Raw genomic sequence first — 24,793 nt, forward strand, 5'->3', positions numbered from 1 at the left:
GATACGCTTCCCAAAGCCCCAAGGGTGCCTAGTGAGGCCGTTGAGACCTTGCGAGTTGCGGTGCATCAGCATATGCACTTCGGTTAGGGGTGCTGTGACAGAAGAACTTCGACACACAACATATGCGTCGAACACGCTCTACGGCCGATCCTGCAATCGGCTGAACATAGCTCGCTCCACCTTCTCGACGCCGGAGTACAATCTTCATTAACTTCGCAAGGCGCCACTCCTCCCACTCTTCTCTGAGAAGCGCATCTCAGAATTCCAATCGGTGATTCGGGAGAAGCTCGACATTCTATGCAGCAAGATCGACGGGTATGTCGCCAGTGGCCGTCCCCTCGCCATCAATCGAGCCCTGACTGCTTTTTCGGGCGATGTCATCACCACCTATGTCTTTGGCCAATCTTACCAACATCTGGAATCCCCAGATTTCAAGGAGACGTTCCGCGAGCCATTCATGGCGGCCTCCGAGTCGGGTCATGTGGCTCTGCAACTCAAGTGGCTGTACCCCTTGCCGAACTCTCTTCCAGACTGGCTTGTTCCTCGAATGTAACTGCAGATATTCCTCATCTTGTAGCTTGCCAATCTTAGCGTGGCGCAGACAGAGCAATGAATTGACAGCTAACACAGTCCCCATCCAGGACTTCGACGTCAAACTCAGGGCTATTTTATCGGGCACGGCAAAGGAGAATCCCGATCACTCCACGATCCCATACGAACTTGTTCGTAGCGACTTGCCTCCCCAGGAGAAGCAGATCGACTGTCCCAACGAAGAAGCCCAGCTCCTGGCCGCTGCTGGCCTGACCATCTCTTTGTGGGTCATGTCGGTGGCAGCATTCTACATCACGCGGACGCGCTGGATCTACGAGGAGCTTCGAGCAGAACTGATCACTGCGCTTCCTCGCAAGTCCGACGCTGGCACATTCAACTGGGGAGACGTCGAGAAACTGCCCTATCTGACCGCCTGTGCCTGTGAATGTCTCCGCCTCTCCTACGGCGTCACGTCACGCAGCCCCCGCCTCTGGGACCGGCCGCTTCCCTACCGAGGCCGGACCATCCCGCGCGGACGCCCGTCAGCCTGACCATCGTCGACCACCATCACAGCGAAGACGTCTTCCCGGACAGCCACGTGTTCTGGCCCGAGCGCTGGCTCGTCCGGGACGGCGAGCGGGGCCAGTGGCAGCCGGACAAGGGCATGGACCGCTGGTTTTTCCCGTCCGGCAAGGGCAGCCGGTCGTGCCTAGGGGGTGAACCTCGCCATGGAGGAGATCCATCTCGGTCTTGCGACGCTGTTTCGCCAGTACGACTTGGATCTGTTCGAGACCGACGTGTCGGACGTCAGGCTCGCGCACGACTTCTTCCCCCCCAGTGCTCGTCTGGACTCGAAGGGGATTCGGGTCACCGCGCGCGGAGTCGCGAGAAAGGAACCGGGAGAAGTGGCAGAGGTAGAACGAGGCACTTGGGCGTAGAGGACACGACGGCGAGGAGTATCGACGACTAATGTAGTAGAATAGGAAGAACCACGAGGAGGCAGATAGGTTGGAGGTCGGCGTATTTTGGGTTCGCCGATCATTTTAGGACTCGGCCGCTTCTACCCATTTGTCAGCCTTATACGCCCGCCCATCACCATCGAGGGCCATGTATAGACCTACGTACTCGGTGTGAGCGGGACTGTATTCCAGACTGCAGCAGGGCTATCCATTATATAGTCCAGAACTGGAGGGGTTTCTGTCCACCCAACCCGCAGATATACACATGATAAGTCTCGAGTTGCAACATACCAAGTGTCGTCACTGTCCATGAGCTTAAGTTCTTGAAACAACAACCTGGCCTGAAGATGAATTTCCCACCACCACCGTCATCGCCGTCGTCGTCGCCGTCCAGCATCGAACTCACGCAGACATTCCACCACTCCACGGCCCTCTACGCCTACCACATCCGCTGGACGGCCCTTGGAGACACGGCCTCGCCACCGGTCGTCTTCGTGCACGGCACGCCGTGGTCCTCGCGCGTGTGGCACGCCTACGCACAGTCGCTCGCGCGGTACTTCCACGTCTACCTGTTCGACAACCCCGGGTTCGGCGACAGTCCGCTCGGCGAGCCCCTCCCAGGCAAAGAAGGCGTCATCAGCCGCGAAGTCGCGCTGGACGCCGATCTGGCGCAGCAGTCGGAGGTGTTCGCCGCGCTCTACAAGTCCTGGGAGCCCGAGTGGCGGGGCGCCCGCAAGGCCCACGTGGTGGCGCATGACCATGGCGGTCTGATGGCTCTGAGAGCGCATCTGCTGCATGGTTGCGAGTACCGGAGTCTGTGCCTGATTGACGTCGTCGCGCTAGGGCCGTTCGGACAGCCCCTCTTCAAACTGGTGGCAGAGAACGAAGGGGTGTTTGCCGCATTGACCGGGCCGGTGTTTGAAGGCGTCGTCGAGGCGTACATCCGGGACGCGGCGCACCGTGACCTCGACAGGGAAACCATGGAAATGCTGAAGAGGCCCTGGATCGCGAGCGAGGAGGGGAGGAAGGGCTTCGTTAGGCAGATGGTCCAGGCCAACAGTCGCAGCACGGAGGAGGTCGAGGGCAGATATCACGAGGTTGGGAAGCAAATGCCAGTAAGGGTCATCTGGGGAAAGGAGGACAAGTGGATTCCCGTCGGGACAGCGGAGAGGTTGAAGGAGAAGCTGGATGCTAAGGACGTGGTGATCATAGAAGGAGCGGGTCATCTGGTAATGTATGATCAACCAGGGAGATTAGGGGTTGAATTGGGATGGTGGTTGGGTAATATGAACTAAAATATAGAAAGAGGTTGAAAGAGGTTCGATGGTGGATGATAGAGCAGCTCAGCGACGCTCATCGAGGCTCATCCATCACACACAGTATTTGCGTTCGCTCGCAATTTTGCCAGAGATATATATAAATGGAACCTGTTGCCCGGGGGGAAAGCAAGTAGCGTTGGAGCTTTTCATGGTATTTTCGTCCCCGTCATTTCCACTGGGGCAAAAGGAATTATGGTCGTGGTGTGAGGAAGTCTGCTCGTTGGGTCTGCCAATGCCAAACCTCCCATCGCTTGCTCCAGTTGCATCGTTCTCACGGCTGCCAGATCAGTCTTGCACATCTTTCTCACGGAGGATTCTTCCGCCAAATTCAGTTCGGCTATGTCCAGCGCTTGCTGCAAACAGAATATTGCGTTGTCGAGATTGCTTCTCATGACGTGCAAGCGTCCTAGGCACCGAAATGCCGCCAGCCGAGAGAAGATGAGGCTACTTTCCCGTAGCCTTGACTCGGCTGCGTCCATATACTGCGGCTGTAAGGCCTGGCCCGAGGTAAGCACGTCGTTCCGCCGTAGGGCGTCACCGAGAAGGCATTCCACCTTCACACCGGCGTCTCCAGACGCGAGCATCACTCTGGCCTGCTCGACGATGGCAGCAATTGCCACGGCTGAATTGGCCGAGTAGACCTCTTCCCAAGCCTGGACCAAACTTTCAAGCATCCGGACACTTTCAGGAATATCGCCTAATGCAGCTGTGAGTCGAGCCCAGTACCAAAGGTGCAGCATGGTCTGATATGAGTAAATACCAAACGCTCGGACGTGCTCCTCATGCGCCACTCTCTGTCCCTCCTTTCTTATTCTCGTCTTCTGTTCAACCGTCAAGGGCGTCCTCAAGAGAATAGATAGGGGGTGGCGCTCCCCGAGAATGTGGACAGCAAGTGGCGCTAGGTAGTTCTTCCACGATGACCGAAGTCTTCCAGCCACAGTATTTGAAGTATCCATGCTGATCTCGGTGAGATAAAAGCAGAGTTGTGGATGCTGGCTAAGTAACATGATTCTAGCAAGCGGCAACGTTCGATTCAGAACTTGGCTTGCACTCTCGGACTGTCCAGCGGAGATAAACCCTGCGGCTAACATAATGGAGACTGCCATAGCCTCACAGAGGCCATTTCCATCGAACTCGGCAGCATTCTGAAGCATGACCGTCTTCCAAATCCCACCTGCATTACCTTGGTGATAGTTGGAGATAGCCGCCAGCACTCGTTCAAAGTTTGACTGCTCTTTGGTGTCTCTAATGCCGGCTGTCGGTGCCTGACCAAGGCGCCATTGCATTTCATATTTCCGACCAGGGCGATGACTTGCCTTTGGATTTCTGGAGGCCGGTGCCATCGGCTGGGGCTTCCTTTTCTTTTTGGTGTTTGCAGGGGTCTTTGATGACTGGCCAGGATCCTCATCTTCATCATCCAGTCTTCTGTGTTTCCTTTTCCCTTGTTCGTTTTCGACCAATTCGTGTAACTGTGGTAGTGTATTGCCTTGTGCATTTCCTGGGCCCAGCGGCCGTGGCGCAAATGGGAGTGCAGCGAAAGTCTCAGGCAGTAGTGTTGAGGGACCTTGCTGGACCGATGATGCCTCTACAATCTCTGCTACACTGGCGACGAGGTTTCTTGCTAATTGGTCTGATTCAAGCGCAGCTGGTTCTTTTGAAAACTGCCCCAAATTGCCGGATATATCGAATTTGTTGTGCTGCGATAATATTTCATGCGTTGAGTAAACGTCAGCGACGCTAGTCATTCTCGCGGTATCTGTGGTAGATCTCGCGAGCGGCGGAGCAGGTCCAAGATAAAATGGATGTTCATGATGCCGCACTGGTGCTGGAAGCGTGACCATTCGTCGTAAAGCGCCACGTTCAAACCGAGGGCTTGATATCGACGTGGGGGGCTGATCATTCGAAGCCAGACTGCTCCAGCGGGTGCCACTAGTCCCTGTGCTGCTGCTACTCGTCAAACCCGATAAGCTTGGTAGCGGGGTATCATGTAGCCCGCGGGGGGCGGCTTGTCCCTCGGGCAAGTAACCTGGGCTTGAATGCCATTCATCTTGGGAGGAGTCCGCGCCTTTAGACATGAAGTAGGATGCCGTAATTGCCCAGGCGTGCTGACCAGAGTTTGGAAGAAGCTGAATCTCTGCCCTCCAGAATATATGTTCTCAACAACCCCACGAGCGTGAACTCGGCGCAGAATCCATTCGACGTGATTGCATGAATGCATCGAGCCTCGTGCAAAGCGAAAAGCATGTTGTTTGTCCAACGTCAAAAAGGGATATAACGGCCATATGCCGTCGAATCGTCAAACATCAGAGCATCGCTCGTGGGGATGTGCCATTGGCTGCTGACACACGTTGACTCAGCTAGTGCGCGAAAGACGAGCTGCTAGCATCATCAAGACAATGAGCTCGTTCACGAGAGCTCCTGAGTGGGCTCCAACCGCCATAAATGGGGTTGCAAGTTCGCTTTGATGTCAAACCCTTCCGTTCGGTCCTACGCATATCTGCATGCTTGTTCAGGATCCTTTGTATTAGGTATGCGCCCGATCACGAATTCGGCAGCTCGCCGAGCAGAAGACCACTGCTCATTTGTTCTCGTTGGCCAACGTTCTCCTTGATCAATGTCGAGTCTGAATTCGAGTTGGAGCTGCAGGTGCCAGGAAGAATCGCCTCCCAGTGCGACCCCAGCGTCGTGAGTCGTGACCAGAAACGGCCCTGATGCACATTTGACGTCCGTCTTTCACTGCGTGAACGCCCCGAATACTTGACACATACTTGAAGACTCCTGCGTCTCTTTGAGGAGGCAGGATACCGAACAATGTGGAAGAACTGCTCACGACCTCGTGTAGCAAGTCTTGCCCCCAGATCTCTTTTGTCTTGTCAGATTTTACCTGCTTCGGACATCGGCATTGGAGATAGGACTTAAACGCAGATCGTGCTAAGCATCTCAACTGAAGGAATCGCCTGCTTTGTTGAGGGTTCCAATCATGCCTTTCCACTGTCGATCATTGATTGCCGGACAAACAGATCTTGAGGCTTCAGTTGACTCTTTGTCGCTCAACGTCTTGGGCATCCATCCTCCAGGCCACTTTCTCTGCATAATCTGAATAAATCTTGCCTGCCACAGCTTGCTGTTCCACGCAATCCTCGCCTGATAAATTTAGGCCTTATTGGTGCTTGGGCCTCAAGTACTGATACAACAACACGAGCCTTCTCCAGCATTTCATTGCTGACTGGCTGAGGACATGCATTTCCTGCACAGGCCGTTGGGCCTTTGTTCCACGATGCCAATACGAGGTCTTTTGCTCCTGACGAAATGATGTTCGGGTCTGAGTCTGTGGGTGGGTCCAGACAGGGGAACCCAGACACGAGGACTTGTTCAGGATGGCGGACGTCGTCTTGCCTCTGAAGGTTTCTCAAGTTGGGCTACCGTTCGAAGCCCCAGAAACTTGTGATTGTGGTATGGTAAGTGCTGATCATCCTGAACGATGCTGATGATGAGTTACAATGGCCCGGTCCTCGCGTGAGTGGAGGCTTCCCGGCTTGCTCGAGGTCAATCGATCTTGGGATATTTTTTGGCATACTCTGTACTTTTTCAGACTGTGGTAGAGGGTCGATCTTCATGTCTAACGTACAATGGAGACAGGGAGCAAAACCGTCAGAACCAGAACATCGATAACAGGTCTCGAAGTTGGCAGAACTTGTGTGAAAACTGCTCATAGGCTCGGAGCAGCAGCGGCCTTGGCACGGTTTTCAGCCTTGCGCCTTGTTTGACGAGAAGATGGAAGTAATCATTATCACCCAAAGAATGAAGCTCTGACGCAGGATGAGTGCATTGTTTTCTTTCCTATCTATGGAGTAATTTCGTGTGGAAGACACTAGAGTCAGCGCTGACTTGCGCTATCCTCGTGCAATTTTTTCTCATTTGGCTGGTTGCTGCCTCCAGTTCTCTTCTCCTCGTCATAACTACATCAATCATGGCTTGCACTCTTCACTCTTCGACACCTTCGCGCAAGATCTGAGAGCATTTCCTGTCGTCACGGCTCGCCTTGCGGACTCCAAATATCTCAACGGACCATGTTCCCGCCCGAACGGCTGCAACATTGTGCTCTGCTCTGTATGGTTGGGGAAGTGTTTTTCCATCCTTGTCCACCAACGCGACGGTGGGGATGTGCTCGCTCTGGGGCGTATATGCGTTTTGACTTGTAGTCAATGCCGATCCAGGTCCTCGCTTTTCATGGCGCCATGTCATGTACCTCTGTACCTCAGCCCCTACCCTTTTCAATGCCCATGGCCATCGTCTTCCCCGTGTGGCTCTGGGGCGTCGAGTTTGATCAATGTATCAATCCTCATAATGGCGATGCAAGCCTCCACGGCACTCTTGAGCTGCTTCACCTTGCTCATGCTGGGCTCCAAGACACCCATCTTGACGACATCCACAACCTTACCACGCATCAGGTCCAAACCGTAATTCTTGTATTGTCGCTTTTTGGCAATGTCCTTTTCTCTCTCGTTGGCATCTCCGTCTTGGACTCTCTGGCTTAATGCGTGGCGCACACGTAGCTGAGCGACAAGTTCTGAGGCATCCTTTGCTGCGTTGACGGCTAGAGTTTTCGGGACGATCAAAAGGGATTGCGAAAATTCTCCAATTGCTAGCTGTTCCCGAGAGGAAACGGTCATGGCGAATTCTTCCAGGTAAATGTGTAATGCCGTCTCCACGGCGCCACCTCCAGGGACAATGCTGCCGGATTCTAGGGTCCGTTTGACCGCGGAGAGTGAATCGTGCACAGATCGTTCCATTTCGTCAAGTTGATAATCGTTTGATCCTCGAAGAATAATCGATGCCGACGAAAAAGCCTTTGTTCCTTTCACAAGAATGCATTCATCGTCCGAGATGCGTTCTTGAACCACCTCCTCGGCGTAGCCCAGAAGTTCTTTCTCGTATTTCTCGTCTCCATTCAAATCAGATAGCGTGCTGACGAGAGTTGCACCCGTCGCCTTCGCTATCCGCCTCAAGTCTTCTTTCTTACATCGCCGCACAGCCATGCAGCCACGTTCCACGAACAGCTTGAGGACCAGATCATCGATTCCTTTCGTGGTCAGTACCACATTTGCTCCTGCCTTCAGGATCATTTCCACTCGTTCGAGGACAATGCCAGCTTCTCGCTCGCGGATCTTTTCCAGTTGCTGGGGGTCTTCGACTGTGATCTGTACGCCAAGCTTCATTCGTTCCTTTTGTAGATTCATGTCGAGGCAAGCAATCTTTGCATCTGTGATTCTCGTCTTCATGGCTTGGGATGCGACAGTACAATTCAACGCATAGCCCTTGACGAGTATGGATTCTGTCGCGCTCTTGCCGTGTGCTTTGAGGATGTTGACTGCTTTGACCGGATACTTGACTTCGTTCTTTTGTGCATTGACCGACTTGACTGCCAACATGGCATCGACCACCATATTGCCGAAAAAGTCCGCATCTGCGCCAATTATCTTGCTTGACATTGACGTTTTGGCAATATTAACCAGGCTTTCTCTTCCAAGGGTTTCCACTTTTGTGCTGATATTTTCCTGCATGTATTTGACTGCTTCTCGCAGAGCCAGCCGGTACCCGGTGATGATGACCGTAGGATGTATGCGGTTCTTCATGAGATCGTTCGCCCGTCGAAGGAGTTCGGCAGCAAGCAGGACAACGGATGTAGTGCCGTCTCCCACCTCTTTGTCTTGCTGTTGAGCCAAATCGACCAGAATCTTCCCGGCGGGGTGCTCGACGTCGAGCAGACTGAGAATTGTTGCGCCATCATTGGTGACTGTGACGTCTCCGATGTCGTCCACCATCATTTTGTCCAAGCCGGAAGGGCCAAACGAGGATTTGACAACATTTGCAATTGCCTGCGTTGCGAGGACATTTTGGTCGCGAATGTCCTGGCCACTGATTTTTTGACCACCAAGAAACAATGTCCCACCGCTGCGCGGGCCCTCGAAGATGCCAGCCATCGCGAACAAAGTTACAGAAGAATGCGCCGGTAGATGAGGACACCAGATGTTTCTTACAGACTGACAAGAAAAATGTCCTGCAGAATCGCAGCCATCACTCCACGTATCAAGGCGGCGACTGCGGGCCACCATTCGATCTTGGCACGCAGCCACACCTTGCCGCTTTAGCCAGGGCGGCGCCCGCGTCTCCGCCTTCAACTTCGAAGTTGCCGTCCTACAGTAATCATGAGTAGCACTACCTCTCCCTTCTCAATTCCTGTGCCTTTCCACTATCTCTGTATCGACCGGTGTAATAGTTTGAACCTAAGCTCGGTAACCACGACTGGTGACCTTGCGGATCTCACTCCATGTCCACAAATGTGTGGTCGTGGTGCACCACCTCCCATTCAAGGGACCACATTCTCCAACAGATTTCAACTAGCAATGGTATACGCAGAGAACCCTAAACCTGAAGCCTTGAGGATGCATGAGGCAGTCCTGCACTCACGTGGGATATCATGCGTCTAAACATTACCCGGGAAAGACAGATGAAGAGTCGGATGACAAGCTTGTTGTGGCATTTCCCCTGATCATCGATTTCAATTGCATCCTCCTACAACCTTGCCAGTCGACTTGCATGCTCGCCCATGCTGTTAATGACACTGGTCGGCCTTGGATCAATAGCCAACCGGTTGATCGGATTCAATTCGCTGGCCCGGTAGAACAGATCCTCGTACACCTTTCCGTCATACCTGCCCAACGAGCTGTCCAGCGTCCAATCCGGCACCTTCCACGCATCGACCAAGCGCACCGCATGGGGTCGAAGATCCTGCAGAAGTCGAGGCACCGTCTCTCGCTGGGCACGCACCACTTGTGCCACGGTCAGTGCGGCAGAGGTGTAGAATTCGTGCGCGGCCTCGACGATCTTGGTCAGTGCGTACAGGCGGAACAGATTCCACAAAACCGGAAGAGTGTTGGTGTTATTAGTGCCAATAGTGGACGTCGTCTCGGGCGACTTTAGGCCCCGATACATGCTCGTTACTACGAGGAACTGGGAATGTGCCGTGCTCAGGCGCGGGTAATCGACTTGAAGAGCGCTGCTGGATTGGTGCTCGTGATCTCGGCGGCCAAGGATGTCGAATGTCAGATGTGCCGCTCGCCAGCCGAATGCCGCGACCATGTCATCATCACGGGTCAAATCATATGTCGCTGAATCGTTCTTCTTCTGACTTCTGACGAGGAAAGTCTCGAGGTTGTCCGACGAGATGTTGGACGCTATCGAGGCATGTTCTCCTGTCTGGAGAGATTTCGCAGTTTTCAGAAGCTAACAGTCGGATGGAGAGATTAGCAATGCGCTCTCCTTTTCCGCGCTCAGGGTGGTATGCGCGACAGACTCACATAGTTCGCGGTTTGCTGCATCAAGACGTAATTGTCGCCTTCGTACGTTTGTGAAGGGATCCAGTTCACGTGAATGCTGCCTATGCCGGCGAAGCTGGAGTATCCGTGACCTCCGCACGCGCGCCGGCATGCTTCGAGGCCCTCGACGGCTGCCGATGTTGCAAGTGCTTTCAGCCCGCACGATGTGGCGTGAGATTCTGCGAAGAGCCTCGAGGTCCGTGCGGTGATGGTGCTGGCATTCTTGGGGTCGACAAGCGCGGTCTTCAGCTCGTTGTAGAGTCGTGTCATAGCCTGGCCGGCGAAAACCAGCGCGAAGGACTCGGCTATTCGGGGAATCAGGCGGAACTGGACCATTGGGTGGTCGAGGACTTGCAAGTCGGAAGGGAGTGCGCTCGAGTTGGACGGACCGGGACTGGAACCCTGGCATCGAACAGCACAGTATCGAACGGCTATCGTCAATCCTCGAGCGAGGTTTCGCGCGGACTCGGAAACGAGTGCTGCGCGTAACCTTGTGATTGTGCTGTAGAACACGGCGGGTGAGTGGGCTGGGATATAGGTGCCTGTCTTGGGATCGACTCGTGAGAATCTGGGAGTAAGACTTAGCTCTATCTTGTGCCATGCCCAAATATGTGTTATTCTGTGGAGATCATACCTTGCGAGCATGTTAATATGTGGGACTTTGACATGATTCAATAGTAGGAACCCATTGTCCACGGTACTTTTGGTTTTCTCGTCAGTCGATGCGTATGCCAAAGACGTCGCAAAGCGAGTCGCCTACTTATAACCCAATTTTGGACCAATGTCGCCCACATACACCCCTTCGAGAGGTTTGTGGGTCCCGAGATCCCTGATCTGGCAGACGAACGGGTGCGGACCATAGCCTTCCCCGTCGATGATCAGCTGTGCCATAACGATGGCGTGGTTCGCGCAGACGCCCAGCGAGCCGGCCCACCATTTCGCCGCTGTCAGCGTCGGGGAATGCAGCGTGAAGGTCTGGTCGGCGGGGTTCCACGTCGCCGTCGTTTCCAGCCCGCGCACGTTGGAGCCGTGGGCCAGTTCGGTCTGGGCGTAGCAGCCGACAAACTCTCCTCGCTCAGCCCTGCTGACGAACAACGCCTGCTGCTCTGGCGTGCCTTGTTCGCGCAGAGTCGGCTACGTGCGAGGTAAGCGATGAGCAAGGAACCATCGCGCCATTTCACATGCTGGAGAGAGAGATTAACCCACCACAAACGCTTTCCAATGGATCGTGTAGGCCGTCGGCTCGCCGATCATCTCAAGAGCCCAGTACAGCTCGTTCTCGTCCCAGTTGTGAATCTGCAAGAGTTGATTGAGGCGTCGTGCCCGCGCCACTGACGTCTTGAGCCGTTCGTTGCGGCCGTCGAAGTAGTCCCCGCTCTTGTCGAAGGAGGGGTCTTTCGATAGGATGCTGAGCACGCGCTGTTGCACTGCAACGTCTTCTCGGGTGTACAGGAGCCGTGCCAGTCCGTCGACGTCGACCGTCGATTTCTGTCGTTCGAAGCTGAGGAAGTCCGGGTCGTTGGACTTGCACGACGATACGAGGGCCGAGACCCAGGAGGGTGCCTCGCTTGTTGCTCTTTCTGGCGACATGGTTCAGAAATTCGCTGGGAGGCAAGCAGATCGATTCACAGGAGCTTCGTCCCATATGTCAACGGGCAACAAGGAAGCTGTGTACCATTTCCACAATGCAGCTTATCCGTCTAGCCTAATGCATGTAACGACCACGAACTCTCGGTATGCATAGTAGTGAAACTGTCGAGGTGACGGAGCCATGACCCGTGGATTCGTGTCTCATTTCGGCTCCGTCGGTACCGCGCCAGTGGTGCATTTGAAATGAAGCCGGCCATATTTCTGCAATAGTAGTGAGATGGCCCGACGTGGGAGAAATGAGGTGCCCGAGGTGTTCATTGGTCTCCCCACACACACTTTTGTATTATTGCGTCGATTATGGGAGTTACAAAGTGAGTATGAAGGAGGGGCGACCGCCTTGGGGCAAAAAGTTATAGTGCTCGCTATCAGCCTAACTTGGCCTAGAGCGGCTCCACGCATAGCCACGACTACGTCTAAAACCATCGTAGATGGATGGATGATATTTGGCCCTATTCTGCGGCGTATTGACTATCAAGCACATACTTCAACTTAATTAAGTGGTAGCACTTTTCTCCCGGTAGTATCACACTTCCTCAGATAGAGGCCCCACTGAATCCCTTTCTCTTCTCTGCAGCCCAGTCACTTCGTTTGGACGATCGAACCGACTCCGCTTGTTCCATCGTAAAGCCTCGAGCCTCAACCGCGGGATTATATCTTAGCCCGTTCACCCGGCCAATCTCTGCGTCTGAAAGCTTAGCATTCACTTGTCCGTCTGCACGTCTTAAGATCGTGACAACGCAGGCGCCTCCCAACCCAGCGTTCTGTTGTAATGCCAGCTTTCCAGCAGGGACCGAGACCAATCTATTATTTGCCCAGCCTCGCAGTTGCCAGACAAGTTCAGCACATTGGGCTAGCCCCGTAGCGCCGAGCGGATGGCCTTTGGAGATTAGTCCACCCGAAGGATTTACGACTGCATAGGCAGTTCCGTAGGTGAGGGAGCCATTGCGAACATATTCGTGGGCTTTCCCCTTCGGGCTCAGGCCGATAGCGTCGATGACGAGCATTTCGTTTGTCGAAAAGCAATCATGAAGCTCGACCACTTTGACATCTTTGATATCAACACCCGCCTGGCCGAGCGCCTGCGAGGCGGTATGTTGCCCCAGCTCATAGCCCACGAGACTCATGGCGGAGTGTTGGTACAGCTCCGGACTATCCGTGGCCAGGCACTGGCCCAGAATCTGGACGGCTTGAGATTTGAGGTGCGGTCGGGCGTCGAGAAATGCTTGAGACACCACGACGGCAGCGGCGGAGCCATCGCTGGTCGGACAGCATTGCAGTTTTGTCAGAACCCCGTAGATCGCTGGCGACTTCAGAACCTGGTCTTTCGTGTAGTTGGTCTGAAACTGTGCGTATGGGTTCCGTTGAGAATGTTCGTGGTTGATCCTCGCAATTTCAGCAAAGTCTTCGGGAGCAGCGCCGAATTTCTTGATATACTCTTCCGCGGCATTTCCAAACATCTTTGCTGCGAACGGTGCCTTGGGAGTCGAGTTGCCTAAATGGTCAGACATGACTTTGGCCCTGTCGAGGGGATCTGTTCTGTCGCTGAAGTTGGAGCCTAGACTCCCAGTTGCCATCTTCTCGAACCCCACGGCCAGCACACAGTCTGCAGCGCCGTACCGCACAAAGTCTCGCGCCATGACCATTGCTGTCGAGCCCGACGCGCAGTTGTTGTTGACATTGTAAATAGGGATCTGCGTCATGCCGAACTGATAGAGCACCCGCTGTCCACAGGTACTGTCTCCATAGCAGTAGGACGCCACTCCCATCTGGACATCGTCGTATGTAATGTGTGCGTCCAGCAAGGCCTTCACTCCTGCCTCAAAACCCATGTCGGCATAATCATTTTTCGGTTGAGGTTTGACGAACTTCGTCATCCCAACTCCAAGTATGTAGACTGGATTGCCAGAAGCCATCATGGGATTTGTTGCTGCTAATTCGCTGCTACGTTGTGCCCTTTGTCTTGATGCTGGAGAATGTGCGACCATAAAATCGCACAGAGGTAGATCAGATAAGGCAATGGCCAAGCGCAACTCGATATACTTGCTCAAGTTTTGTTTGCCATCGTCGCTACTGCATCATGCTCCATATCACAAACTGGTATATCGTCGGAGCAGACCTGAAGCCCGGGTCCGACTAGCCTTGAGAGGCTTGGAGAGGAGGTTAGACTTGTGCCTTCAGAAGTCGGAACCGACTTGGAGATCACTACTCCATGGGGCCCATCCGTACCGTATCCTGTTCGTCGGGTGACCCTCATCGCTTCGATTTCGCGGGCGCAGGCTGTGCAGAAAATTCTACGATGCCTCCAATATATTCATACTGGCTATTGGGATCGTTTCGTTCGGCAAGGCGAAGGCCTGAGATACCAGCACCATTTTGCGAAGAGAATTACGACGCATGTATTCATGAGGAGAGCATTGCTTATGCGGGAAAGAATGCACATTGTCTGATATTTCCAACATTGCACCATCATCGCGGCGAAGCGGCGAGTAAAGGCAGCCTTTGACGCCAATGCCGTCTGATTCGAGTCCCTGTCAGACCATTGCATGTCCTGTACTATCTCTTCCTGACCGTTACAGTCGTGGCTGTAGTCTCAATGGTGTAGCCTGCTCTCTGTTGGCCCGATCTCGAAGCTCTCTCCGAAGTATCTTCCCAGACTTTGCAACATTAGTTGTCGGCACTCGGTCAGATAGTTGTTCTGATGGACAGACGTACCTGATTCTTGGGGATTGAAGGCAAGAAGATAACACCACCAGTAAGTCGCTTGAATTTGGACACTTTTGATGCGACAAAGTCGACCACCTCCTGTTCTGTGATGGCGCCGTCTTTTCGAGGCACCACATATGCACGTGGATCTTCATCCTCTGAGGCACTGTGAACATATCAGTTTGCTGATCTCCTTGGCTTTGAACCCTCTGGCGTACGTCTTGATACCGATCACGGCCGCATCTAGGATCTGCGGATGCTCAAGCAAAAGTGCTTCAAGTTCAGCGGGAGCCACCTGGGCTCCTCGGACTTTGATCAATTCCTGTGTTCAGTCATCAAATTGATGCCATTGAAGGACATACAGGGCATTGTACAGTACCTTTCGCCTGTCAACGATATACCACTTGCCATTTTCATCTCTGTATGCAATATCACCAGTCTTCAACCATTCGTCGCTGGTTTTTGTCTCCGCCGTCTCTTTGGGTTTACGCCAATAGCCTTTCATGACGTTTGGGCCGCGGATCCAGAGTTCGCCTGGAGCGTTCGCTCGGAGCTCTTCTGTGCCATCCTCCATGATCAGCTTGGCCGTTGCCCCCGGTACAAGCTCTCCCACCGAGATTGATGATGGGCCGTCGCTTTGGCTCTCGTTCCAGCATGTGCCAATACAAGGAAACCTAGTTTGCGTCAGTATATTTCCTGCAGACTTTGAAGATCCGTCTAGTCAGGTAGGTCTCTCACTCTGACATGCCCCACGCCTGGCGAACTCGCAGTCTTCCCGACCAGAGTTCCTCGAATTGCTTCGTTACTTCCATTCCAATGGGCGCCGCCCCAGCCACTACTTTCTTGACGCTGCTGAGGTTGTATTTGCCGTTGCGAGCTTCCGGGGCTTTTGCAATGGCAAGCAAGATGGTGGGGACCAATAGAAGCTCAGTGATCTTGAAGTGATCAATACATGAAAGCATATCGTGGAGGTTGTATCGCTGCATCGTGTAGGTTTGCAAGCGTGCTTTTACCGCGACAAAGACGAAGTAGACCAACCCGAGCCCATGGTACATGGGGAGCACACACAATGCTCTCCTTTCTTGTACACTCGGATCAGACAACTGAGTCATCATCAGCTGCGTAGCAGTTGTGACTAGATTGTGGTGGGTCACTTCGACACCCTTGGGAAGACCCGTCGTGCCAGACGAATAGATCAAGATGGCTGTGCGGCTCGCCATCTCTGCTGATGTGTATTCCTCCCATTTGAAAGCAGCCCCAACTTCAGAAGTCGTTATCAGAGCTTCCCAGTGCGGGACGGTGTCGTTCGCAGATTGCTCTTGCTGTCTTGATGCTGTGTCGAAGTGGGCAGATAATTCCTCGAAGAGATAAATGCGCGTGTTGTCGACCCCGGCAAACTTTGCAGCGTCTTTCGTCGTTGCCAGGCAATTTTCGGCTGCAAAGACGAATCTAGGCTCGCTGTCCCTCAACTGGTACGCCAATTCTCTTGCCGTTCCAGCTGGGTTGGCACTGTTGTAGATACCACCAGCCATCAAAGTCCCCAGCACCACAACGGGTGTCCAGAAGTTGTTCCCCGAAACCAGCATCAGACGATCTCCTTTCTGTACACCAGCTGCTGTCAAGCCGGCAGCAAACCGTTTCGACCATTCGCGCAACGTATTGAGAGAGAAGTAATGCGTCTCGGGTCGTCTCCAGTCGAGCAAGATCTTCTCAGTATCTGACAGTTTCTCTGTTGGCGACCCAAAGAGAAATGAAGGGATAGACACATGAGGTGGTGATAGTGGCCACCGGGACTCATACGGCATGTTGACCACACAGCTGAATTCTGCAATCGACGGAGTGTGAGCGTCTTGCAGATTCAGACGTTGTCGATATGGGGAGTCTGAGAGAAAAATAAATGCACTCGATACTGTCTGTCCGGCCTTTGCCGGATACCGCCGAGTATAATCCCCAAGGCAGATTGCGAGGTGGGAAGAGGCGATGAGGCTAGTGCTCAAATATAGCAACCTTCGTTCTGTAAATAGGGCGTCGTGGTGTTCAAAGTCAATAGCTTCATCATAGCCAGGTGGCGGGTCCGGGTGGTCCTTTGTATTCGTCGTCCATTAGCCTAAAATATCGGGAATCGGGAACCGCGTCGGATCCGTTGGCAACAAGAAATAGTCAAGTCATGGGTATTGGAAAAGACAAAAGGCTCGACGTCTAAAGAGAACCGGTGGCCCTCGAATCACCTGCGGATTTACGGCAAACATGGTCAACATAGCAACTCCCGAAAGCTATATCAGCAGCAGCTGGGCCCAAGGACTATTCAGTGCGTATTCACATGGACCACCGCATCCATCTAGCACTGACTGCGTACAGAAAACAAGGTCGTCTTCTGCACAGGCGGATCTGGGGATATTTGCAGCTCTCAGGTAAGGGCATTGGTCTATCTTGGAGCAAATGCCTGCATCGTCGGCCGAAACAAAGAAAAGGCAGAAAGAGTTGCGGCAAGCATTGCTAGCGCCAGAACCGGTGCTAAGGTACTCGGTATCGGTAACGTCGATGTGCGCAAGGTGGAAAGCCTAGAGGCTGCGGTCTCAACATGTGTATCAACCCTTGGAGGTATTGACTTTGTCATGTGAGATTCCTGTCACTTTCCCACCTAAAAGCAGCTCTGCTTGTACCTGAATCTTACGCTAGATAGTGCTGGAGCGGCGGGCAACTTTCTGGTGCCCTTGGTCAATTTGTCGACCAACGCCTTCAAATCTGTGATTGATATTGACCTGATGGGCTCTTGGAATGCTGCCAAGGTCACCATGCCGTATCTGCTGAAATCTGCGGCCAAATACCCAGGAGAAGGTAAGTAATCGTTGAGCGACTCGTCGCAATTTGACTAACCTAGTTGCGTAGGGGGTCGCATCATCTTCATCAGCGCGACACTTCAATATACAGGAGCCCCTCTGAACACCCAGGGTGTTGTAGCGAAAGCAGGAGTGGATGCACTGTCCGGCCAGTTGGCGATTGAGTATGGACCTCGAGGAATTACGTCCAACGTCATTGCTCCCGGAATCATTGAGGGAACTGAGGGCGAGAGAAGACTCTTCAAAGGCGCCAAAGACGAACTGATCCAAAAAGTCCCGACTGGCAGACTTGGCACGGTGAAAGATGTAAACAACGCGACAGTCTTCCTGTTTGCCGATACCGGTGACTATGTCAACGGTACTATCCAAGTTGGTAAGTCAAGTCCCTGTCCACTTACATCGCTGTAAGAAATACCCAACTGACAAGGTTCCTCAATAGTGGATGGCGCTGCTTGGAGGATCGGAGTGCAGGTTGGAGCTGGATATGACTACCCTGCTTCTGTATTGGTTGATCAAAAGAGTTCCAAGCTCTGATAAGGCGGTATGAGTGAAGGCTGACTTGGTACCACGTCTACGTGGAGTTCTCGTCCCAGCAGTCCAGTATGATATCTCCATATCGTCGCAGAAGATCACGAAGAGCTGGACGCGCGACGCATTCGCCGGAGATGGTTCGATGAAGCGTCGAAAGACAAGCTAGTAGGGTTCTTATCGATCCCCTCTGTCCTGACGTCGGTGTTGCTGGAATTGTAGAGTGCAAAGAGTGGGTCGCTGACGGATCCGTGGGCTCACCTTCAGAGATGGCGTGTTCGATGGCCTTGGACAAAGCCAGGACCGTTACGCAGGTGTTGGCGTGGTGCGAAATCAAGGGCAGCCTATCTTCTGAGGCTTCCGAGAGCCGAAAGTCTCCAAGTGCGGAGGCTTCGTTTATTCGTTCCGAGGCGTCTACGATTTGACGAACAGCTTGTTGCACGTACTTGGCGGCGGTTTGCAAGAATTGTGTGCCGCCAGGAGGACCAAGTACTTTGCTCGCAGTTCTCAAGACTTCGACAACTCGAAGCACGCCTAGGTTCCAGAAAAGAACCAGAAAGCCTGGGACGTAAGCAACCACGTTAGGACCAGTATGCCTGTACAGGGAAGGACGACAAACCAACAAACTGCTTTGACTGAGTAGACAGCTGCAGAAAAGCAGAGAGGCACTGCTCCATCCAATTACCATGAGTGGAATAGAATGCATCAACAGCCTTGGTCAATGACTCGATTGTGAGTTCCGCCGCAGGTAAATTTTGCTGCGTTGAACCTTGCTGATGAAGCAAGGAATTCAGCCGACTAGTTTGACGAAATACGCTAAAAATACACCGGCTTCCCTGTTGTGAGATTTCGGCAACGGTGTCCTCCAGGGGTTGTGGTAACAGAGTCGTACACGATGTCGGTAGAGGCTCTAGAGAAGTGTGTAAGCCTTGAAGTGACGAAGGTGACCGCTGAGACCTACCAGCGATGGTCATGGGCAAGTCATCCAAGATGCAAGATCGTTCGGAAATGAGAGATTCCATAGTATCACGGACATAACCAAACCAGTGAAAGATTCTTTGTGATGACTCCAGGAGGGTGCGATAGAGTGATTTCGATTCCAGATGTGAGCAGAACTGGCTCAACTGGGCCGTAAGGCCCTTGAGCTGATATAAAGCATGGTCCAGGAAGTAGACAGCACTTCCTGAAAACTCGTCCTTCGAGAATGCCTCGTCCGGTTTGGCGGTCATGTGGAATAGGAAGACTGAATATATATGCATAAATGATCTGTGATTATTTGATTTGACGAGATAAGAGTGTGCATTGAACCAAGCGGTGGTGAAGACCTGACTCATCGAAGCGGCTGATTTTGAATCCTTCGCGATTTCTACCAACTGCATGACCGGCATATCTTGTTGGTCAACTTCCTGGTCCGCGGATGAAGCGAATTGCAATGCAAAGGCTTGTAATACGGCCGTAAAGGTAGCTTCGTCCAATTGTCGCTTCTTCTGATCAAGCTTGTTCCCATACAAAGTTGCAAAGTTGTCCAGAAATCGAGCGACACCAATCAACGTGATCCGTCTAAATGATTCAATAGGTTTCTGGGCAGATTGGCGCACAATTTGTCCCCATCCGGCCTGTATTTGTTGATCGGTCAAAGATACCATGTCATCCGGTAATGAGTTGTTGTCCTCAGGATTGAAATCTGTGATTTGCTTTGCTGGATTCTCCGGTTCTATGATATAACCATGCGCGCCAGCGAATTGATTGCAGACATAGGACAGGTATCTGCTTGCTAGGCCCATGAGCATCGTGTCATAAACCTGACAAAGATTCTTAGTTATTCCTTCGGTCAATGCAGTAGAATTGAGGAGTTTGATTGGGCTTCCATGCCAAAAAGTACCCAGAGTGTCACTTTCAAATGGGCGCGACTTTTCGGGTGGTTGTGACTTTGACTCGGTCGGGCCAAGGACTGATGTTATGGGATCGTTGTCGACATGGCAAATCGCGCCTATCATGCCACTGTCGAGGGTTTCTTCCGGCAGGTCCATCAAGTCTTGGGTGTCGCTGTTTAAGAAATCGTCAAAATCAAGGAAATCGGGTGGTCCTAAGCCAGCCCAGATCATGTTGTCCAAATGCATCTCCTGATCTGCAGAAGGCTGAAGTGTCGTCGTCCACGTCGCCGCAGAGCTTGCTGTTTGGGCAAAAAGAGCCGACTTTGAGATAGTTGGAGACGAGAATTGCTCACTGGATGGTGCACAGTTGGGTGAAGACACCATCTTCCTTCTCTTCAAGGCCTGACGAGCCGCAACAAAGTTAAAGGTACATAGATGGCCCAGGTGCGCACAATTCAGGCACTGAGCGCCGCTCCCAGGCTGGACACCAGGATTGAATGCACATCGTTTCTTGGAGTGACGGCAAGGGTCACAAGAAGCATTTTGACGGCGTCCGCTTGACGCCATCATCGTGAAGGGTACTGTGCAGCTTCAAAGCAGTCAAATTTGCCAGGACAAAAGAGTTCAGCCACCTGTCTGAATGGATGCATGAATCATAAAGTCCGACTTAGTCAAATCCACGCTCCGACTGGAAGTTTTCGTTATAAAAATCAAGTTCCCATTAGCGAGAGGAAGGACCCGGGGTCTCCAACTGGAGAACGAGACGACCATACATGCTGCGTGCGGAGGAGTGAGGGGCGGAGGAAGGAGAGGGTGAAGGCGCATGGGCCGAAGAGCATACTCAGTACAGAGCCGATGCCAAGAGTCGGCTCCGACAATAGAAGCTAAGCTCAGAGTGGAATGGTGTTACGCTGGCGAGGCTTTAATCCGATGAGCCCTTGTCGCACGCATACCTAGCCAGTGCCGCGAGGCCTATCACGCACAGAACGACTTGTGCCTGTACACCGGGATGCGTCGCTGCGGCTCTCATTACTCCGATCATGGTGTTGCAAGCGATGCAAAAAATAGGAGCTAATATCCTACTGATGTTCGGCTCGGGTAATGCGGCGAAATGACGAGCCATCCTGGGCTCAGCACATATGGTCACAACAGCGACGCCGATGATGAGGGTACTTAAATGTTTCTTATCACTCTACCCATCGGCTCGCAAGTCAGAGACACCAGTCATCTTGTGGCGCATATGGCTTCCATTAATTACGATGGACAGGTGTTCGTCATCACCGACGCGACTACTCTATTCGCCCACGACTGCGCCAGCTTGTTGGCAGCTCGCGGCGCAAAATTGGTCCTCAACTATCCTCCGAGCTCAAGGCTAACACGCAGTACAGTAGGCGACAGCATCCCTTCGGTTCACGAGACATATCAAGATCTCCAAGATGCGGATAAGATCATTGCGGGCGCCTCCGAGAAATATGGCACCGTCCACGTTCTGATCAACAATGCTTCGCCCAGAAGTCCCAGTCCGTCATATGACCTCCAGAGCTCAGCAGTATGGGATGCCATGCGGAAGAATGTGATTGATGGAGCGTACAGGGTATTCTTTCTTGTTTTAACCAAGGTGCATCTGTTGATGTACTAACGAGCTTAGTGTGCTAAAGCAGTCTGGCCTCATTTCCGGAAAAACGGCTATGGTCGAATCCTGTTCATAGACTCTGGCTTTACAGACTCTGGAGTTGCTGAAATTGGTACATTTGCTCATCTTTCACGGTTGAAAAGCAACCTTCTGACTTCAGCAGCTGGGCGATTTGCTCTGTTCGGATTTGCCGAGACACTGGCCCGGGAAGGAGCCAAGTACAACATTCGTGTCAATATTATAGCTCCGCCGTGTATATCACATCTCTTAGTCCTCTAGTATGTCTGCATCGCTAACCTGTGTCCTACTCTAGCGGCTTCCTATGTCATGGGGGAACAGACGCCAGCCACGCCCGAGCCCGCGGCCCTCACATCGCTTACAGCAGCACTCGCCCATGGATCACACAACGACGCGGTGGGTTCACTGTACAGCGTTGGGGACGATTGTGTCCGGAAATTTCGATGGGAGAGGTCAAAGGGTGTCTCCCTGAATCCGGATCTCAACTTCACAGCCGGGGCGCTAGCCACGCAGTGGGAGGAGATATTCGACTTTTCTCACAAAGAGTATTCGACGTCGGCCACGGATTTCGGAAAATTACTGCCAGAAATGCAGAAACTGCCTTCCAACTCAGTCCACCCTTCTCCAGACTTCTCGGGAAAGGTCGTCCTCATAACGGGCGGTGCATCTGGGTAAGTCTGCTGATAGTCTGATACCCTCATTACTTTCGACTCGAGCCTGTGAACTGAGCTTCGTACTATTTAATACAGACTCGGTCGCGCCTACTCCCTGGCATTCGCAAGGCTCGGCGCTCGCGTGGTCGTGGTCGATCGAGCCGACCCTCAGAAAGTCGTGGATGAGATCCACGGCGCAGGCGGCCAAGCCGCTTCTGTCATTGTATCAGTCGAACATGCCAACTACATCGTCAGCCGGGCGCTGGCATTCTACGGGAAAATAGACGTACTGGTTAACAACGCCGGATTTGTCCGCGATAAGTCGTTCGCCAACATGGACGACAATCTCTGGCGGACAGTAATGGACGTGCACCTCGAGGGCACGTACCACATGACCAAAGCCGTGTGGCCGCACTTTGTCCGCCAGCGCCACGGCTGCATCGTGAATACCACGAGCACTAGCGGCATCTACGGCAACTTTGGCCAGGCCAACTATTCTGCTGCGGTAAGTAATCCACCTGAATTTAGAAGCCAGGGAGGCCAAGCTCGGGCATGCCACTCACTGGTACGCAAAAAACAAGAAACTAGGCATCCTCGGCATTTCGGAAGCCACTGCTCGTGAAGGAGAGAAGCACAATATCCGCGTCAATACCATCGCACCCGTCGCCAGCACCGGCGGCCTGGCTGTAGCACTCTCCGGCACCAACGACAAGAACAAGCAACCGGTCTTCTTGCCCGAATACATCGCGCCACTCGTGCTCCTCTTGACATCAGACACGATTATCGGCAGGCCCAATTACACTACCGGTGGTTTGTTTGAAGTCGGTTGCGGATGGCACGCAGCTATTCGCCTGCGTCCAGTCTCTGAGTTGGAGTTCTCGTCCACCAGGGAAATATCACCCGAAGTACTCGCTGGATGTTGGCACTCCAAAAGTTCTCCCACCGCCCTCGTTAAAGCCAAGTCTAACAAAGATGTGCTGGAGACCATTGCTGGACTGAAGCGCGTGGATGTTCAACATACCGAGTACACATATACAGACAACGACGTGATGCTGTACAGTATGTATTTACCTTTTCCCTATTTACGCGATGGTTGTCGCTAACTCCATTTCTCCCGTTATAGACCTGTCCATCGGCGCGAAAAGGTCAGAACTCCCATTCATATGGGAGGAATCGAAATCCTTCATGGCACTACCGACCTTCGGAGTGATCCCGTTCTTCAGCATGGACACTATCTACTACCACGGCCAGATCCTGCCGGGCTTCAAAGCTACCCAGTCGCTTCTCGGCGAGCTCTACCTCGAGATCCTCCAAGATACCATACCCGTCTCAGGCCATACGTCGACCACCCGACGACTAATCGAGGTCCTAGACAAAGGCAACGCAGCGGTTGCTGTTACGGGTTACATGTCAAGCGATGCCAGGACTTGCACGCCGCTTTTCTACAACGAAGTGTCGTTCTTTATGCGTGGCGCAGGCGGCTTCGGCGGGCCTCGAGAACGCTCGCACCAGACGCCATCGGCGCGGACATACACAATGCCGTCACGCCGGCCCGATGCGGTCGACGAGTTCCGCACCTCGGAAGAACAGGCTGCCTTGTACAGGCTGACTGGCGACCGAATGGCCATGCACGTCGATCCTGAGTTCAGCAAGCAGGGAGGCTTCCCGATCCCGATCCTGCATGGGATGTGCTTCATGGGCGTTGCCGGCAAGCAGCTCTTCCAACGCTATGGAATGTATCGGAGCATCAAGGTCAAATTCGCCGGTCCAGTCGTGCCGGGTCAAACACTGCGCACGGAATCGTGGAAGTCTGGTGACCTGGTTGTGTTCCAGACTAGAGTGGTCGAGACGGACAAGCTTTGCATTGCAGGAGGAGGAATTCAGTTGCGTAAATCGTCTGCGGCCAAATTGTAGTAGATATGTCATGCTTGAACAACACCACTGTCAGAGTGCCCCAGCAGGAATCGAGTTATGAGGGGATGTGTTGCCAGAAGAATCAAAAGGAGCAGTATGCTCAAACATCAAATGTAATGGGAGAGTTTCTCCGTGCTGGGCGGCCTAGTGCTCTTCAGCAAAAACACCAGTAAATACTCAGCGTCGCTTGGCTCACCTTCAGCTCCCCTGCTACTTTCTGAGCGATCCTAGGCACTCGCTGAGTCCGGGATCCCAACCATGCCCTCTTCTCCAGCAGCCTCGTCATCCAGTGAAGTTGTCTTTCGTCACGCGATTAGCCATCAACGATATTGAAAACGATGCGTTTACCAGCCTCTTCGGTGAGGACGCCTTTTACAAAAAAAAAATAAAAAAAGTTAAGAAGTTAGGGACAACTATACGGACAACCCCGGAAGAATATATCTCAATGGCGCCGTCAGTGTCACTAATGAAACAACACATAAGACAAAAATCACAGCAATTGTCAATGCCGACTTTCACGCAGGCCAACCCGCGGAGGGAACTGTAAATCAGCAAGCCGCGGGACAGGCTAACACTACAGCTTCGCACTCGCTGCCACTTCTAAAAGAGCACTTGACGAAGGACGAACGAACGCCCAAGGTGTTGATGCTAGACATATCAAGGGAGGCAGCGCTGCAAGCGCATGAGATGACAAGCCAACTAGCATTTCCTTTCGTGATTCCCTTGAAGTCTACCTTATACAACTTAAAATAAGGATTGCAGTGGTAAAAGCCCTCCGTTGGGGTTCTGGTA

General features: G+C 52.9%; 6 protein-coding genes across 6 annotated transcripts; 3 read left to right on the plus strand and 3 right to left on the minus strand.

The window, feature by feature from the left end:
* Positions 1-457: 457 nt before the first annotated feature.
* Positions 458-1,082, plus strand: PV07_00389 (uncharacterized protein; the record flags this gene model as incomplete). Its single annotated transcript, XM_016386837.1, has 2 exons — positions 458-549; positions 602-1,082. The coding sequence occupies 2 exons, from the start codon at positions 458-460 to the stop codon at positions 1,080-1,082; spliced, it is 573 nt and encodes a 190-aa protein (XP_016253765.1).
* A 177-nt stretch (positions 1,083-1,259) lies between these two features.
* Positions 1,260-1,469, plus strand: PV07_00390 (uncharacterized protein; the record flags this gene model as incomplete). The annotated part of the gene is made up of 1 exon (XM_016386838.1): positions 1,260-1,469. The coding sequence occupies one exon, from the start codon at positions 1,260-1,262 to the stop codon at positions 1,467-1,469; it is 210 nt and encodes a 69-aa protein (XP_016253766.1).
* A 188-nt stretch (positions 1,470-1,657) lies between these two features.
* PV07_00391 (uncharacterized protein) lies at positions 1,658-2,859 on the plus strand. The gene has a single exon (XM_016386839.1). It carries the CDS (start codon positions 1,838-1,840, stop codon positions 2,783-2,785), a length of 948 nt encoding a protein of 315 aa, XP_016253767.1. The 5' UTR covers positions 1,658-1,837; the 3' UTR covers positions 2,786-2,859.
* A 96-nt stretch (positions 2,860-2,955) lies between these two features.
* On the minus strand, positions 2,956-4,576 carry PV07_00392 (uncharacterized protein; the record flags this gene model as incomplete). Its single annotated transcript, XM_016386840.1, has 1 exon — positions 2,956-4,576. Exon 1 carries the CDS (start codon positions 4,552-4,554, stop codon positions 2,956-2,958), a length of 1,599 nt encoding a protein of 532 aa, XP_016253768.1. The 5' UTR covers positions 4,555-4,576.
* A 2,002-nt stretch (positions 4,577-6,578) lies between these two features.
* Positions 6,579-8,867, minus strand: PV07_00393 (T-complex protein 1 subunit alpha). The gene has a single exon (XM_016386841.1). It carries the CDS (start codon positions 8,791-8,793, stop codon positions 7,084-7,086), a length of 1,710 nt encoding a protein of 569 aa, XP_016253769.1. The 5' UTR covers positions 8,794-8,867; the 3' UTR covers positions 6,579-7,083.
* Positions 8,868-9,329: 462 nt separating this feature from the next.
* Positions 9,330-11,778, minus strand: PV07_00394 (uncharacterized protein; the record flags this gene model as incomplete). Its single annotated transcript, XM_016386842.1, has 5 exons — positions 9,330-10,096; positions 10,171-10,756; positions 10,823-10,888; positions 10,949-11,322; positions 11,395-11,778. 5 exons carry the CDS (start codon positions 11,776-11,778, stop codon positions 9,386-9,388), a joined length of 2,121 nt encoding a protein of 706 aa, XP_016253770.1. The 3' UTR covers positions 9,330-9,385.
* Positions 11,779-24,793: the final 13,015 nt, after the last annotated feature.

This window comes from Cladophialophora immunda (assembly GCF_000835495.1).
Source record: "Cladophialophora immunda strain CBS 83496 unplaced genomic scaffold supercont1.1, whole genome shotgun sequence".
Taxonomy (NCBI): domain Eukaryota; kingdom Fungi; phylum Ascomycota; class Eurotiomycetes; order Chaetothyriales; family Herpotrichiellaceae; genus Cladophialophora; species Cladophialophora immunda.